Source organism: Papilio machaon, chromosome 14 (assembly GCF_912999745.1).
Source record: "Papilio machaon chromosome 14, ilPapMach1.1, whole genome shotgun sequence".
In the NCBI taxonomy this organism is placed as follows: Eukaryota; Metazoa; Arthropoda; class Insecta; order Lepidoptera; family Papilionidae; genus Papilio; species Papilio machaon.
Genome location: NC_059999.1, coordinates 4,398,023 through 4,414,985, shown reverse-complemented (window position 1 = coordinate 4,414,985; position 16,963 = coordinate 4,398,023). Strand labels below are relative to the sequence as shown.

The window sequence follows — 16,963 nt, the reverse complement described above, 5'->3', positions numbered from 1 at the left end:
ACTTATTGTTTATTATTTTGTTTATTAATTTATAATCAAATATTTAGCTTACATGTGCGTAAAGTCGGCTCGGTTATGACGCGCGGTGACGCAACCGCACCACAACGTATGCCCACAGCGGCGACGCTCTGCCGCCGCCTCTGTGGCCCAATGGATAAGGCATCGGCCTCCTAAGCCGAGGATTGTGGGTTCGAGTCCCACCAGAGGTAACCATCGTGCCCACTTTTTATTATGTTTCTAATGTACTCAAAGAATGATAATATTATAAGATTAATTAAGTGTAATTCAAATTATATTTTGTTCTATATTACATTAAAGTCAACTAAAATATAATGTACGAAAAGAAATATTTAAAGCAGAGTTACTCGTAGCATTTTAAGTTATTCGTATTATCCTTCTTAATTCAGTATGACCTTGAAAGTACAAAACACAATAGTCCATATCATTGACCGAAAATTTTTTGAAAAACTTTTAAAAACAGTTACAATCCATACATAAAATTTACACTTCTATTTTGCCTATTTTATCATATTTACTAGTACAGTTTATCTAGTACTTCCTAGATCTGAACCTGCCTTCTTGGACATCATGACGCACGCTTGCTGGATGACAATAGCACGTTTGACTCTACCCACATTTGATAGGAATTTGCTGCACAATATTAGAGTCGACGCGAATCGACACCGCGTTTAAAAGTCCTCATATCACAGGGGAAAGCTGTTAGATATGATAAGGATACGATTTTATTGATAATGGCCGGTGAGGCATCGATCAGTCGATACTATTGCGGTCCCCGGGCGACTGCTCGCAGCGAAAATTAAACGCCTTATCGGTGGTGATTCTACACAAAACAGTTATCAAATGGCAATCAGTAATCGATCATAATTGGCATTATTAGTGTGTGATTTATTTAAGCGGTCCTTTAGTGTATGATGAAAATGATGGGCGAGAACGACATGGGTTATGGGGACTATTACAACTATGACAACAGCTGGCCGGTGGCGCCGCCGGACTACGGCGCCGGGTTAGATCCCAGCTGCCAGTACCGGCAGCCTGAAGAGGACTACAGATACGGTACTTATGCGTAAGTATTGAAAACAAATTACACTTGAAAATGGTCTCTATATTTCAAATTTGTAAAGTCATACTAAGATCTTATCTGTTACGAGTTTATGAGAGAGAGAACTTGAAAAATTGATAAATTGAGACTGTTCAACGATTTCTATTATCCTAACTACCTAAATATTAGTATAAAAGCTGCTATTTAATGTTCTTGATTGTTCTCTCTCTATTTGATACAGTTTGTTGCACAATAATGAAAGTTTCCTTTATGGTAGTTACGATATACGTTTTATCACAAAAACTTTACATTACAAACGCGTTATATATTTTTAGCTGCATAAATGTTAGTAAAATAAAGAAATAAAAGTAAAATACAACAATTTTTAATCACTTAATTTTGAACACTAGAAAATGTACTTAAAGATCTAAAATATCTACCAAGACGTAAGAAGAAAAACTAGTTAAGAAAACATGCCTTGTATTTTCTGTCTGACGATGTTAGGTCTTAATATAAGAAGTATTCCAAAATTTACCGTCGTAAAATACACCGCATTAAACAAATGAATAACGTAATAAAAAGTTTGCATACGTCATGGCGTGCCGCGACCGCCAGCGTCTTCAGTTATAACTTAAAAACTGTCTAGCCAGAAACTCAGTCTGAGTGCATTGGAATTGACTGCATATAGTCTTTTACGAGCCAACCATTTATTTTTACTGCAATCTTCTTATTGCTGTACAAAAGATTCAAGTTAAAATCGTCACAACTTCTAGAACGTTAAATAAGGGAATCAATAATATTACTTTACATATATAAAGTTCCTAGAATGTCATGTATTTTATTACGACCAATATATATTGATACAACTCACTAATTTGAATTGAATAACAGGGATACATTTTGAATAGTTTTTAAACAACAAGCTACCAACCGAGTTTATTTTTTGAAATATACCTACGTACTTCACATTCGTCAATCTATCGACATTTGTCAAAACCATTAGAGATAAGAAATAGTGAACTATAGTGCATCATCCCCAACGACTATTTCAATCCCGTTTTAGATGCGATTAAATTTCTTTTGAATATCATCCTGGATTCTTTCTCTATGTGCACCTTTTTCATTAGGGGAATCTCTTGCACCATACAACATGACGAGTCGAGTCGGTCGGGCGGTTACGTTCGCGTGTCCCACACCTATAGCCCGGCCGCCAGTCGCCGAGTACCATCGAGCTCGTAATCCGTCAGCTGCGCCTTCCCAGCCTTCCCGTGCCTTCGAGCCCTTAATTGGTTTGGAAACCCTCTTCGCGGATTCGCGTGCCACCGACCATTTACGGTGAATGCGCCTAACCAGATTGCCGTAACGAAATATACCGTGAAAACCCATTGACTTTTACTCTCTACGCCCGATGAAAATGTACGAACTTTTCTTAATCTAGAAAGTTAGACGTAAATTTTATTTTTGTTAACCGTTGACTGACAGAGGTTTTTCTGCGTGTAAAGGTTAATGATTATTTAAGCAGCGTATAATGTAGGCGATTTTTAGTCGATCCTGACATTATAGCTTATTTTAAAGACAAGACTTGCTTTCATTACTGTTATGCAAAAAGTTTTCTATCGTGTACGATGAAGCCGAAGGTATAGCAATGGATACATTTGGCCATGGGGTATTTTTTTCTCGCGGGCATCGGCGCTTGGTACGAAACGCTCGGAGTATTGTGTATTCAAGTTTTATGTAAATTACTTTTCTATCGTGCCTAAAATCATCCCTCTATTATTTTATCATTAGCTATTGCTAATACGAAACGACCGTTTTATAGTTGGCGCCTAATGATAGGCTTTATAAATTGTTCGTATTCATTTTCTTATTACATTATAAAATTATTTTATGTGCGTGATATTCAGGGTAAATTTTCCAAACTATTTCAGTTTACTTGAATAAATTTATAGGAGCAAAGTACATTTTAGTCTAGACGAATACTTCTTTCATCAAAAATACATTTTTAGATAAATATATATGAACTTTTTTGTCCGATTGCAATTAAATAAGAAGAAGGAACTACTGAAAAGGCTATGTTCAACTTCGATTGTGTTACGATTTATTATTAGTATTTGAAACATGACAGACATTAGATGAGAAGGTGCTTTATGGATGGGATTGTCTTATGCATCTCTATTCAATAGAATCTAAAACGTATTAACATATTGTCACTGTTTTGTTTTAATAAAAGTTTTTATATAGAAGAGTTTATACCGTAAATCTGAGTCAATAAGTATAGTAGACAGATATTGATGATCGCTAACGAACGCTTCCCGATGAAGGCAATAAATCTATGGTAGTAGGGCTGAGTTGGGTGCTGGGAGGTCGCGTATTGAGTGATACAGTGAGCCGGCAGAGGGCGCGCGCACCTGCCCCCGACCCTCACAAATCTGGCCCTCGCAATCGCACCTTACCGACACATAGTACAACCTAAAATTGCAGATTATACATGTAATATCCTATGTTTACAATTTTAATGAATGCTTTTTAAATGAAGTAAACACTTTGAATGTTTTTGTTATTCAATAGCAGTCTATATTTATTATCTTCGGAAATACTTGAAAACCCTGTGGCTTGGCCTCATTTAGGCACCTTAAGATGGTAACACGAATTGAATGCAACTAGGACCTAATCGGAGTAGTAAAAAATCGTCTGAATTCCTTGAAAGTTTATTATTAAAATCCTAGTATTAATCAAGTAATTTTAGGGTTAACAGAAACGATACTTTTAATTTTTGCTCTTCATATGAGTAGCTGAAGATAATAATAGAAAATAGTCGAGACGATTTGTCCCAAAAGTTTAGGTGTACTGTAAATTAAACGGGTGAGCGGAGCGATGGTTTCAAACAGATATTTTAAAAACTCATTCTCAATAAGTCAATTAAACGATTCACGTAGCCCGCTGCACGCCACTTAGGGGATGGTTCCCGAAGTAATTGCCCTTTGTTATTGTTGCCCTTTGATGCGGCCACAGCGCTTTACAAGCCCTTTTCTTTGCCTCAAAATGTAGTGAAATATTTTTTATAATTTTCAAGCGCAGTATGAATCATTTATACAGAATTAATCAAAAAAAACTGCTATCAAAAAATCAAAGTTACGAAATAAAATTAAAAAGTGAATTCGTAATTGTCTGCCATTATTATTAAACCAGAAAATATAGTCAAATCAGACGGCACTTAAAACTTGTTCAAAACTGAAAGTATAAATCTAGAAACATTGCAAAACTATTTTATAACTTATGTTTTTTTTTTTTACTTAAGTTTTCTGTTAAAGTGACCATCTGTTAATTGTTTAATTGTTTGTATGAAGAGGCTTTTGTCTTATGTTAAGAACTTGCCAGATGGCGCTCGCGCATTGTAACCAGTTGCACACCTGCAACTTGTAAAACTAATCCGATTATTTTTTTTTCTTAGTGATTTAAATTCATTCTTTATTAATTATTAAGTTTTTACTGTAATCTGATTACACCTTGAACATTATTTCATGATAAATCATATTTTTGTTAGTTAAATATGTTGAAATTTTGTTGCTTTTTAATTATTTATTTAACAATATTTGCCGGAAGAATTATTTTACTAGCTTTTGCCCGCGACTTCGCCCACATAATTAAACAACTTAATAAATAGCCTTCCAGACTATGTTCTATATCAATGCCAAATGTCAAATTAATTGACATTAAATTTTATCATGATCCTGATTTTTTTTTTCGTAATTAAACAGAAACTCCGGAAAATATTAAACAACGAAAAAGGAATTAGTGATATCGGTCGAGCTGTTCGTGAGTGATGTCATGACCAAGGGAAAAAGCTAGCTATCGCCTGCGACTCCGTCCGCGCGAAAATAAAAAACTTAGGTATTTAGTAGCCTATGTGTCCTTTCACACTATGATCTACATCTATACCATAGTTCAGCGAAATTCTTGCAGCCGTTTTGAGATACCTTCTAACAAACATCCATCCAACCAAACATTCCTATTTATAATATTAGTCAGATATAAATAAATTTCGAAGAAATATTCCTGTACTTAATGCTTTTGATTGCAGGGCCATAAGGCCAGTAAAGTCTATAAAATCCTTAAAATTTTGAAGATCTTTATTAAATTGTTGAGACTTCGTTAAGTAGAAACAAATGTTGTTGGTCTCTTCACAATAGAGACAATGCGGTGCGCACACGTGCAACTCATAAACTTATAGCATTTTGTACCTGTTCACGGAACTACCCTCATTACCATTGTCCGATGTCGACGGTGCCCTAAGTACTTCCATATGTGCCAAAACTTCTTGTTGACTAAGGCGCGTCGACTTGTTATTGTTTTGATACCTGCCTACATATTACATTAGGTGTGCATTGTAAGTGGTACGTGCAAAAGTTCTTTTCAATAATTTAGATATTTTATGTAAAATAGTTTACTTAAAGACTTCGTTATTGTTATTAAAAACATATTGTTCTTCTTTATTTATTACTTTAAAAACATCTTTGAAAATAATGTTCTTAAAATGTTTAATTCTTTCATTGATTCATTTATATTGCTTTAAGCACGTAAATAATAGTGAGAGACTTTTCTTGCTATAAATATGTCCATATTTTTTTATATCGATAGATTGAGTTGATACATACGTAGGTACACGACAAATACGAGCTTACATCGACTTATTAAAAACACTCTAAATGAAAATCGTTATCCGGGCATTTGGCGCGGCGTCCATAACGGACCGGGCCTCAACAATGGGCTTAACGCGCGCACTCATTACAAAAAGCGGCATAACAAACGCGCTGCGTCGAAAGCTCCTCTATTCAGAGTGTATACTCCAGTTTTTTTTATGTCTGGAGCGGGCGCGGATTGGACGTGCCGGGGTCCGCCCAGCCGGCACGGGTCCCGGATTGGCGGAGGTTAGTGGAGCACCCTCGTGCCTGAGTGGGCTGTCGAGGCGAGGGCGGGCGGGGTGTTGTTCACCCCGAGGGCCACTCGAGGGTTGTTTAGTGCGGAGGCGACGTCGCGAGACGTAGCACGTGTCCCCGCGAGTGTTGTCAGCAGTCAAGATAATTCCGAAGGCGAGCTCTCCCTTACGGGAGATGAGGAGCGCGGAGGGCGATGGCGAAAGCCGGGCGCCGCCACTGCTGGCGCCGGCGGGCCTGCTGTGGAGCCCGCTGCTGCTGCCGCCGTGGGGCCCGGCCTTCCTGCCGGCGCTCTACCCGGCGGCCTTCAGGTCCGCTTTTCCCGGGTGAGATAAGTTAAAAGTGAAATAGTGATGTACTCGTACTATTTAGTTTCAATGTAATTTTTTCTGTGTTTAATGTCGGTAGGTAGGTCAATGATCGTTGCGTTATTGAAAGTATTGGAACGATATTTTTATATTCATTCTATGAAGTGATGATTTATTTTCTAAGCCTCACTTTGCTGACAAAATTACACATTACCTCCTAATTTTCTGAAATAAACTTAGTATATTGTTACTTTAGTCAATAATCAATTAATTTCAAATTACAAAGCTTTTTGATATCACAGTATCAGTATTCAATTTTATTTTATCCTTAAAAAGTGTTTTAAGAAAATCGCCCGCTTAATAATATCCAAGATACTTTGGTCGTAGTGACAAGAAGAGATTATGAATTAAAATAATATTTTATTTGTATTCAATAAACATTTTTTTTTAATTTCAATCGATTGATGCGTCTCAGCTTAAAGTTAATATTAGTATAGTTAGTAATAAGAGTGTTGGAGTAATTTTCGTCAGGTGTATCAAATAAAGCATTAAGAAAATGCATTTTCCTAAGCACTCGAGTGCGATGTTTGGGTTTTTATAAACACAACACTCAACGAACATTGAGTGTGTTTGTGTTACCGCACGATAAAGGCGCCTACACACGTTTGTTGAATTTTCGATGGCAATAAAAATCTTCAGTGATAACTGTAATATCGGATTTGATGATTACAACTGTTATTACTACTCTGAAAATGTTATCAGAATTTTCACATTTTAAACACGACAACCTTTTCAACATTAATTCCGATCTTCCATATTAACCCCCCTTATAAAAGCTATCAAAAGATTATCTCATACAAAATAGTTGCATGCAATAAACAAATATAAAATGCAATGAAATAATAATTTATTATTCTTAAAGTATTACGATCGTAAAAAATATTTAGCAAACTTGTATTAAAAAGTTCTCAAAACGCTTTTGTGTAAAGGCGACCGCGGTTAAAGAATATAAACAATAACGTTGGCTGTTGATATTGGATAGTTATTTATGAAATAATGTTTGTTTTCGTATCAGAGTGGTCGACTAGCATCGGGTATACTTACAGAAAAAGATTTTAATTTTTTTAAATCAGTCGTTAGCGTAATTAGATGGAAATGATATATGGATGGCTCTTACGTTAATAAACATATCGCATTGTTTTACCATAATGTTTTTTTGTTGTTAAGTTTTAAGTTGATAATACTATATAATCATTTATAAGATTTCGTTTATCATATAATAATATTGCTTTTGCTCGCGACTCCGTCTGGGCCGAACAAAAAACTTAATTTATAGCCTATGTCTTCTACCAGTCTATGTTCTACATTTGTGCCAAATTATAGTGAGGTCTGTTGAGCCGTGCTGGAGATACCTACTAAGAAACATCCATAAAAACTTTCGCATTTATAATGTTTGTAATATAGTAAAGGGATCCAGTGCTCGTTTGCCACCTTCTCCTATCAAACCATATTACATTTTCATGCGTTGAACTCGTAATATACTTCTGTTCTATAAAATTATTGCAATTAACGTAAGATTATTAACGTAGAAGCCATTACTATTTAATTAAAAGCGTAAAATTTTAAGGAAGGTGTTCCTTAAAATTTTACGCTACATTTACAAACATTTTTGAATGTAAATTATATGGTTATTAGCCATCATATGTTGTTATTCTGTTGCAAGCTTCAGTTACGAAACGACTTTATGAAACCTAAGCAACAAACTTTAAAGAATTGTGTATAGATAGTAATTAGTAAACGTAGAACATCGATTTACTATAAAAATTATTTAAGTTCAATGTTACAAATTGTGGTGTTAATTATTGCTCATATTCTGGCATGTCTTCAGATAGCAAATCGAATGGTTAGATTAGATATAGCTTCAGATAGCAAATAGAAAAAGCTAGGGAACTGTCCCGTAGCAATGATGGATAAGTATCCATCATTGCTACGGGACAGTTCCCTAGCTTTTTAGCGCGAGCTTGTTAATCGTCCTGTTTACAACCTGCCGCCTTTGCTTCGCCGCCCTTTCATAACGTCACGTACGGTACAGTATGAGACGTTTCACGCTAAGGTGTTATAAGATGTATATTTTAATAGACAGATCGACTTAAGCAGGCTTTGTAACATCAACCGCGCTATTATAGTAGTCACGTATTCTCGAGAGCTCTCCTTGAATCGAATGGATGATGGATTTTTGTGTTTTCTTTAAATTATACAGCCCCTTGAAACGGATTGTAATGTTAACATGTTAGTGTCCTTGTGGTAACAATACTTTATAGCGGAGGCGGCTTAGGTAAAGCTTTTTTTGTTTTTATTTTGATATACATTTAGTAGTTTAAATTTATATTTTAATTTATTTAACAGTGTCTAAAATTTAAAAAAAAACTATTAAACATTTTGATACATCGAATGATTTTATGAATGATTGACATGTATTTTTTTTCGAATGATTGACATGTATTTTCTTCTTTGACATTGAGTCATAGCACTGCGTTGAAATCTTTTGTTTATGTAAATTTTAGAGGTCAAAAAATGTTTAGCATTTTTAATTAAAAAAACGAAGCATTTTGTATTTTATAACATGATTAGTAATTTTAAAACTTTGATTGAATTTCCTTAAATCAGACCAAAAATATCCACAATATTTTTCATATTTTACGCTATAGGTATTTAAAATTATGTTTTTTGAAACAAATTTAATCTGCAGCAATTGAGTACAGTAATTTCTGTTGCGGTGCCGACTAGAATCATAATACCTTTCCAAAGTTTAATAACCTTTTTTGTTTGTTTCTATTTACGGAAGTGTTTAAAAATGATAATCAATATAAATTTTGTTACAGGCTCTTAGATAGTATGAAGATGCCAGGGCAACGACCGGGGTTCCAAATTTCTGATATCCTGGGCCTGAATGAGGCGAAGGGCCTGGAGACTGCGCCAGCGCCGACGGGGCTCGGCTGCGGTCTGGAACTTCCGCCCTACGCTCCGCCGCAGCATCATTACTCGCACGATTTACTCAGACATCATCAACCCTGGCTTTCTTTAGACCAACACGAACCTACTGGTAAGTACTTTAATATACATTTACAACTGGATATAGGTAGGTAAGCTATATCGAAGGCAATGTTTTCAACGATTGCCATGTTAGAGAAGTAACTTTTTTCGTCTTATGGGACGATATGGCGTTCAGCTGGGATGTCATTATATATTACGTTCGAATTAAGAAAAAAACTTGTCAAATGTGTTATGTATTGCTACATAGTTTATCTTGGGTGGAGATATTCAGCACAGGTTTATCTAAACTGGCGATACTGTTATCGTGCCGCACCGTAAGACAAGTCTGGTTAAACTCGTTCGTATGAAATGTCAACTTTATCCGATAACACATGTTGCCTACTGATCATATTATCTCAGTTAACATTTATATCGTTAATGTTACTTCATCTTGAAAATAACATGTTTATTGAAATTTTTCATTTATACAGTTAAAATTAGCCATGGTTCAAACTAAAATAAAATTGATTAATTCAACTCACGGTTTATATGTGTTAATCAGATCAATTAACCGTCTCGTAACTCAGCTCTTTTAGTACCTGCATAGCGTTATGGTTTGCGTTTCAAGCTGCGAACTGCGAGTCACCAAGCAGTCTGTGGCTCACGTGGTTTTAGTATCGCGACGAGCCGTAAGCTGAATCTCAATAGATAAAGTCTATGTGAGATGAACATTTGAACCGGTTCAGAGCTAATTAACACGCTTCTGGTTATAATTACCTGCTTAGCAATGTAACGAGGTTTTTTTACAAAACTTATTAGTAATTATATTCTTTAAAACATTTAATCCCTTTGATCGAGAACTAACTTCATTGTTTGTTAACTCGAGTAAATATTTACAGCACATCGAGATTAAGTTTTATTTTATTAGATGTAGCGATTTTAAAGCTAAGTAGCTTTTTAAATAGAGCGTTGGCGGCTCAGGATTAAGCTCTTGACTTATAATCTGCAGATGCTGGGTTGGAATCCCGCCATGTACCATTGTGTTTTCTGATTTACATATGTACATTTATCCGACGTTCTTACGGTGAAGGAAAACATCATGATGAGATAAGATATGTGTGAAGACGAACAACCCGTACTGGGAAATGGTTAAGGCCTAGTCACTCCTAGCTTAGCGCTCCTCATTGGGGACGTATAGTGAGCTGATGATGGTTTGGATTTTGTTAGTTTTTAGCGTAATTTTCGCTTTTTACAGCGCAATTTCGAAATTTTCTGTACAAATTCTATGTTCTATTCGTGCCCTGCCAAAAACATTTACATGAAGCATATTGTTCACTGTCTCTGTGAAAAGTTATTGTGATCGCAACTTGTTTTAGCATTTCGTTGTGCGAACTCGCGGTAAGCAAAATCGCAGAAACGTTCGCGGTGACCCACTCGAAACTAATAGCGTTTCGGTAGTCGTGTTCGAGAGGCCGAGATTATTTTTTGAAATGCTCCTCCAGTCGAGTGCCTTCACCCGCTAATCTGTTGTTGTCATTAATTATTTTTATCGCTTTTATCAAACATTTGGGCACTCATTGCGGACGTACTTTCGATTGCTTGTTAGCACTTCTTTGCGATAACGATTTCAAAAATCTGTGGCTTAAAATTTTACGCTTAGTATTACTATTATTTAATAAATAGTTTTATTAGACTTTAGATCAAAAACAAGATGACTAATTCTCAGTTAAATTAGATTCTTTGATTCCGTTCTATGAACGTTTTCGCTATTTTTATTGTAAAATTACAAAAAAATTAAAGAATTATTGAAGATTATTCGTTCATTAAAATGTATTCATAAAATATAGAGTTGCTTTAGTTACAGCATATATTCCTGTCTTAATTGCAAAAATAAAAATTATCTCTAATTTAATGTTCCGTATTCTCACGAGGTACCCTAATTAAAGCACGACAATTGACTATAAATTGTCTTCAAATGTTGAACTATGTCCGGGGTATTCAATGAATGGTTCACGCCCTCGCTGCTAGGGGGCTACCAGAGCACCGATTGTTTGTATGTGGGGTGCAACGCGAAACGAATTTGTCACCAATAGAGTGGGCTCATGCCCACCGTTAGCAAGCAGCTGTCTGCTATCAATTACACACTGTTTGCGGCTGTTAGGGATGCAATTCGTTCATTATTCAATGACATTTATAGATTTTAATGTACATTATGTACGTCGATGTATCGAATTGCTTGGGATTTATACTTAAATGACTTATAAATGATCATTACTAGGGTTTTTCAATACGGAAAAGTTTTTTTTTTAATATTTATAAAAAGTGATGCAATTAACTGACGTTCATATACAAATATTTAGCAGATGTGATGTGTTAAATCCCTTAACGCCATGATACTTAGACTGAAATATATCGTCTGTTTTTTTTTTGTAAATAGAATGAGAGCAATTAAAATATTTAAAACTAAACTGTCGACAGTAAAAATCAAAGATACGAAATGTCATCTGTATTTTTTAGCCGACTTCAAAAAGAAGGAGGTTATTTTCATAGGCGCTTGTTATTCAATTGATGCCGGAAAAGTTTCACATTCTAATTTTAATTGAAAGCAATCAGTTGTGAATGATAGTTAACTTGACTAATGACTGATTCGCGAACACCAACGAAACCGCTGAGTTCGCGTGCATTGTTCTGCTGTCAGTTGTTACAACAACCACATTAATGCATCTAACTCTTTGGAGGAACAATTTATTGGAAAATTTTATATTTTAGTATTATTTCCAGCTACTGTTTTGTTTTTTCTATTTTTATCTATGACATGGTAAGGATAGTCTAGCATACGGTCAATAATTAGAGGTACATTTAAATTCGATGCGCTACTAATAATTGTTGTGAAAATAATCCTTTTTAACGTGTAAATAGCTTTTTTTTAATCAATTTCAATGAATAAGTATTTTAAATAATCGTTATATATTTAAAAAATCCTAATTAAAAAAATAGAATACAGTTTTCTAACAGAATCTTTCTGGATGCGCTTATTGACCTGAACGGTACAATAGAGGAACAAAACGAGCTCCCAGCTGCCGGGCGCTGGGTGTGGTTCTCCCCCCGATCCCCGCAACCCCTGCAACCCCCTGCACCACGCCCAACCCGCGCCCATCCCCTCAACCCTGTATAACAAAACCCCCTCCATTCTGCATTATCACAGCCGTGTGAAATCATTGAATCCGCGAGGGGTGAGCTTCGAACAATGCTATATTTGCTGTGATTTTTTCACGTCCCATTATTTGTTCGTTTGTATCCCGATGTAGTTGGAGTTAAATAGAGCACATCCCTACCAGATTATGAGGAGATTAAGGAACGAGTGTTTTGTAATACAACCGTTTTAGCATGTAGTGGCCAATAACTGATTTTGTAGCGATTCATCGTATTACTATATCAATTATATGAGCAATTTTTATTTCATGTTTCCATTACACCCATAATGGATGAAATATTTGATTTACCTAGGAAGTCCTACGTAAGCATGAGGAACTATCTACAAATATTCACTCACATTTGCAAAAAAAAACAATAGTCTTGACTCTAACGTCATGTAAGAGCACCTTTTTAAAACATGCCTGTGGTTCAAAGTTAAATTTCAAAATTTACACTTATAGGTACTAGTACTTATATTTTACATGTTAATATTGCTGTCACAAAGTTTTGATATTAGTTCTAATATACCGAAAGTTACGTTGTTGGAAGTCTAACGAGTTAATTTTATTCATAGGTGGTATTGGTCAACAAGCGAGTCCCGACAGCACGTCCCGTGCCTCCGAACTGTCCTACGTGGGTGCGTCAGCCTCCTCGCCTACCATCACTGATCCGCGTCACGACCAGGACCAGGACCACGATGACATAGACCACGAGGACGAGGACCACGACCAGCCAACCAACACCAGCGACCCCAGCCTAGCGCACAAGAAGCGCAAGCGACGCGTACTTTTCTCCAAAGCGCAGACTTACGAGTTGGAAAGAAGGTTCCGTCAGCAAAGATACCTCTCCGCCCCTGAACGGGAACACCTGGCGAGTCTGATTCGCCTAACACCGACACAAGTCAAAATCTGGTTCCAGAACCACAGGTACAAGACGAAACGTGCGGTGCAGGAGAAAGGAGCTCATGATTTGAATGTCGGCAGTTTAAATTCTCCTCGTCGTGTAGCGGTGCCTGTCCTTGTGAAGGACGGTCGGCCATGTATAGGCAAGCCGGATGGTCTCCCCCCGCTGGGCATGTCGCTACCGCCGTACCAGCCGATGCACCACCAGCCGCCCGTCGGTCACGGCTCCCAGCCCAGCGGCTGTTGGTGGTGATTATACAATCAACCAGTGATTTGCTAGTCGTTACATGAAGTAATGTCGCTTCGAATTGGGAATAAGCGTATTACTTTTTGTTTAAATTGCTTTCTTAACATTATTGTTACTTTTGAATTATCCTTCTAGTTAGACGGACAAATAATTTTCTGGGCCTAATATGTAAAATGGTGAAATTAATATACACATATTAATGAACACGAAAACTAATTTAAAACCTTAATTCGATTTTTTTTTATTAATTGCAACGTTAGTTAATTGAAAGTATTAGAGCCCATAACACCCGTCTCTTATAGGAACCTCTATTTCGTGTATAATTTTAATATAATAACGTAGTTTTTTTTAATCAGATACATTGTGAGTTACCTCGAATAACAAGGAAAATGAAAGTAATACTTAAAGTATTAAATAGTATTAGTAAATACTGAAAGTATTACTTGCATTTAGTATTTATTTATTTAATATCAGATATTCAAGGTGTATAGAGTTCCTATTAAATATGTCTGTGTTAATATTCTAGTTGAACAGCGTAAAGATTTCACCTGGGAATTTCTCTTTTTAAAATTAATTCTTGCTTTTTTTTAGTTACCATTAAGTTATTAAAACAATTAGGAGTCTATATAGCCCGGATTTTGATATGAACAACTCTAAACGTGAGTTTTCACTTATAAACGAGTATATTGTATCGGCAGTGAAAACCAACATTAGAACAGTCGGCGGAAGATTTTATATTTTTTTTAATGGACATATTTTGCTACGTACGCAAAACAAGCGAATCGTAAAATATAACTTACAATTTTTATTATTAAATCAATTTCTAAAGTTGTGTTGATTGTAATTCATTATTTAACTACATGATATGATTCCGCGCTTAAAATTTTAATGGTAATTTAACCGCCCCCTGATGTCTATTTCCGAAACTAATTACCTAAGATTAATAAGTTAATTTAGCGTATAATCTTAGAAACTTACACATTCCATTAAATAACTAGTTTTGTATATTAATGTAAAAAGCTAACAAAAGTTATTAGGTTTAATATTGTCTAATATTATGAGAAATTGACCAGATTTTATCAGAATGCAATATTTAGATTTAAGGTTCAGTATTATAGTCGAATATACCAACTTAGTCAATAATTATTTATATATATAACAAAGTGAAATTATATAAATTTACTTATTTTGTAGCTAAATGTGTATATTGTGTAAATATTGGCATAAGTTACCGAAATATTGAAGTTTAATGTGTGAAAATGTGAACTTGGTGCGAATTTTAGAAATCATCATAACTTTAACATCATTGTAGAATTACTTTGCATAAGTAAACGCATTGAAATTGTATAAACCGATTTGAAAATAAATTATTATGTGATTATTAAAATTACTGGCTGAATTTCATTTTACCTTCATAATATTTTTTTTTGGAAATAAAAAGGTTTCATTATTTTTAATATTATTATTACAACATGAAATTAACATCAGTGCAACTATCTCTCTATATATATAAAAGAAAGTCGTGTTAGTTGCACTATTTATAACTCAAGATCGGTCGAACTGATTTAGCTGAAAATTGATGGGGAGGTGGCTTAGAACTAGGAGACGGACATAGGAACTTTTTTATCTTGTGTGCATTTTTTTTATTCCGCGCGGACGGAGTCGCGGGTAAAAGCTAGTATCTAATAAACGAGCAACACATTGAACCAGATACTGCATTTATTAGTTGAAAATAATGGATTACACAATGTTTGAAATAAACAATTAATTAAATAAATCTAATCTAACAACTGTTTCCATATCATGAGTTTCGATTGCCGACACAAGTACAAAAACATATTGATCATCCTTCTCATTCTGTTGGAATAAACAGATACTGATTTTGTTTATGTATTTCAGCAGTACAAACTAATTTTAATCAGTTTGCACCGTGAATTTTAACTTTGAGAGATTTAATGTAAGTTAGGTATTGTTGCTTAGGTATTTATTGAAACCTGTCACAATATTGAATATTCCACGCCTGCTCTGGGTGTATTTATTTACAACAATCAGCGATAACCGATAAAGCTTTCCTTGAGATAACGTCGTGCCGCCGCGCAGCACCACGTTTGCTCGTTATGAGATCCGCGCCTTAACCACGTTTATTATATTACAATTATTATTGACAATAAATGCCCTATAATTAGGTCTTAGTTAATCTTTATGTTTTGATTTTTTAATCCAGCTTAAATTACAGACATAATACTATGATGCTAATAATTAAGACAGACTGTCATAATTATTAGCATCTTAGTATTTATGCGGGTGTAATATTATTCCTAAAATTAATGTAATATTTTTATTATTTCTTTTTCCAATATGTGTTACCCAATTGTTACACGAAATAAATAAATAAATAAATAAAAATTAACCATTAGTATCAGTGAGTACTTTACCAATTATACGTAGATGTATGAATGTGGAAAAGAAAATACGTCAAGTCCAGATTTTTTTTAACTTTTCTCCAGATATCTAAGTTTTTTTTTTAAATTTAGGTAGCGAATACAAGTGGTCTGCTTGTCTTAATAACATTTATGGACAATGTTCCAGTAACTGAACTCTTATGCCAAGAAAATGATCCCAAGTTAGTGTTTCTGAATTAGGATAACTAGCTATTAGTTAGTTATTTTTTTATTAACGTGTCGGATTCAATAATACCGAACGATTTTCTGACCACTTAAAGTAAATTGTGAAATTATTTTAATATAATTAGTAAAGTAGAATTTATATATTAGAACATGAGTAAAATATGATGCAAACAACTTTATTTCAATCTCTCATAGTGGTATGAGTGATTGCACTAATAGTATTCCTATGAAAGTGGAACAGGTGTAAAGAAGAACATCGCTACAAGCGCAAATACGAAGTAATCGGGTCGCAAGCTATCGGTAGGCGACGTGATTAGATAACACCCCGGCCCCGGGTCCGGCAAATATTTAACTGGCAAATAGAACGCAACACACGCCTCTGACGACATTCACATATCTACAGCGAAAACAACCATGTAACTAGGCACGAACTGGACAATACATTCTTTTGTTTGTATTCAAACTACATATTATATTTGTAACTAGCTTTTACCCGCGACTCCGTCCGCGCGGAATAAAAAATAGAAAACGGAGTAAAAATTATCCTATGTCCTTTTCCTGGTCCTAAGCTACCTGCCCACCAATTTTCAGTCAAATCTATTCAGCCGTTCTTGAGTTATAAATGGTGTAACTAACACGACTTTCTTTTATATATAT

At 35.1% G+C, this 16,963-nt stretch overlaps 1 protein-coding gene and 1 non-coding gene across 3 annotated transcripts; both read left to right on the top strand.

Annotated features, from left to right (window-relative positions):
• Positions 1 to 136: 136 nt before the first annotated feature.
• Trnar-ccu lies at positions 137 to 209 on the top strand. Its single transcript has one exon. It is a non-coding gene; the product is annotated as a tRNA-Arg (tRNA).
• Positions 210 to 761: 552 nt separating this feature from the next.
• Positions 762 to 13,978, top strand: LOC106710994 (homeobox protein vnd). Of its 2 annotated transcripts, none has more exons than XM_014503204.2 (3): positions 762 to 1,084; positions 9,185 to 9,405; positions 13,105 to 13,978. In XM_014503204.2, exons 1-3 carry the CDS (start codon positions 930 to 932, stop codon positions 13,683 to 13,685), a joined length of 957 nt encoding a protein of 318 aa, XP_014358690.2. In that variant the 5' UTR covers positions 762 to 929; the 3' UTR covers positions 13,686 to 13,978. The 2 variants fall into 2 exon arrangements, with proteins under 2 accessions (XP_014358690.2, XP_014358699.2); XM_014503213.2 differs by lacking the exon at positions 762 to 1,084 and adding an exon at positions 5,589 to 6,320.
• Positions 13,979 to 16,963: the final 2,985 nt, after the last annotated feature.

What these genes read in the sequence shown, in the direction of transcription:
- LOC106710994 (XM_014503204.2), top strand. Translation starts at nt 930, where the DNA reads ATGATGAAAATGATGGGCGAGAACGACATGGGTTATGGGGACTATTAC. An exon ending in TACAGATACGGTACTTATGC is followed by an intron (nt 1,085 to 9,184) that starts GTAAGTATTGAA and finishes ATTTTGTTACAG; the next exon opens with GCTCTTAGATAGTATGAAGA. An exon ending in AGACCAACACGAACCTACTG is followed by an intron (nt 9,406 to 13,104) that starts GTAAGTACTTTA and finishes TTTTATTCATAG; the next exon opens with GTGGTATTGGTCAACAAGCG.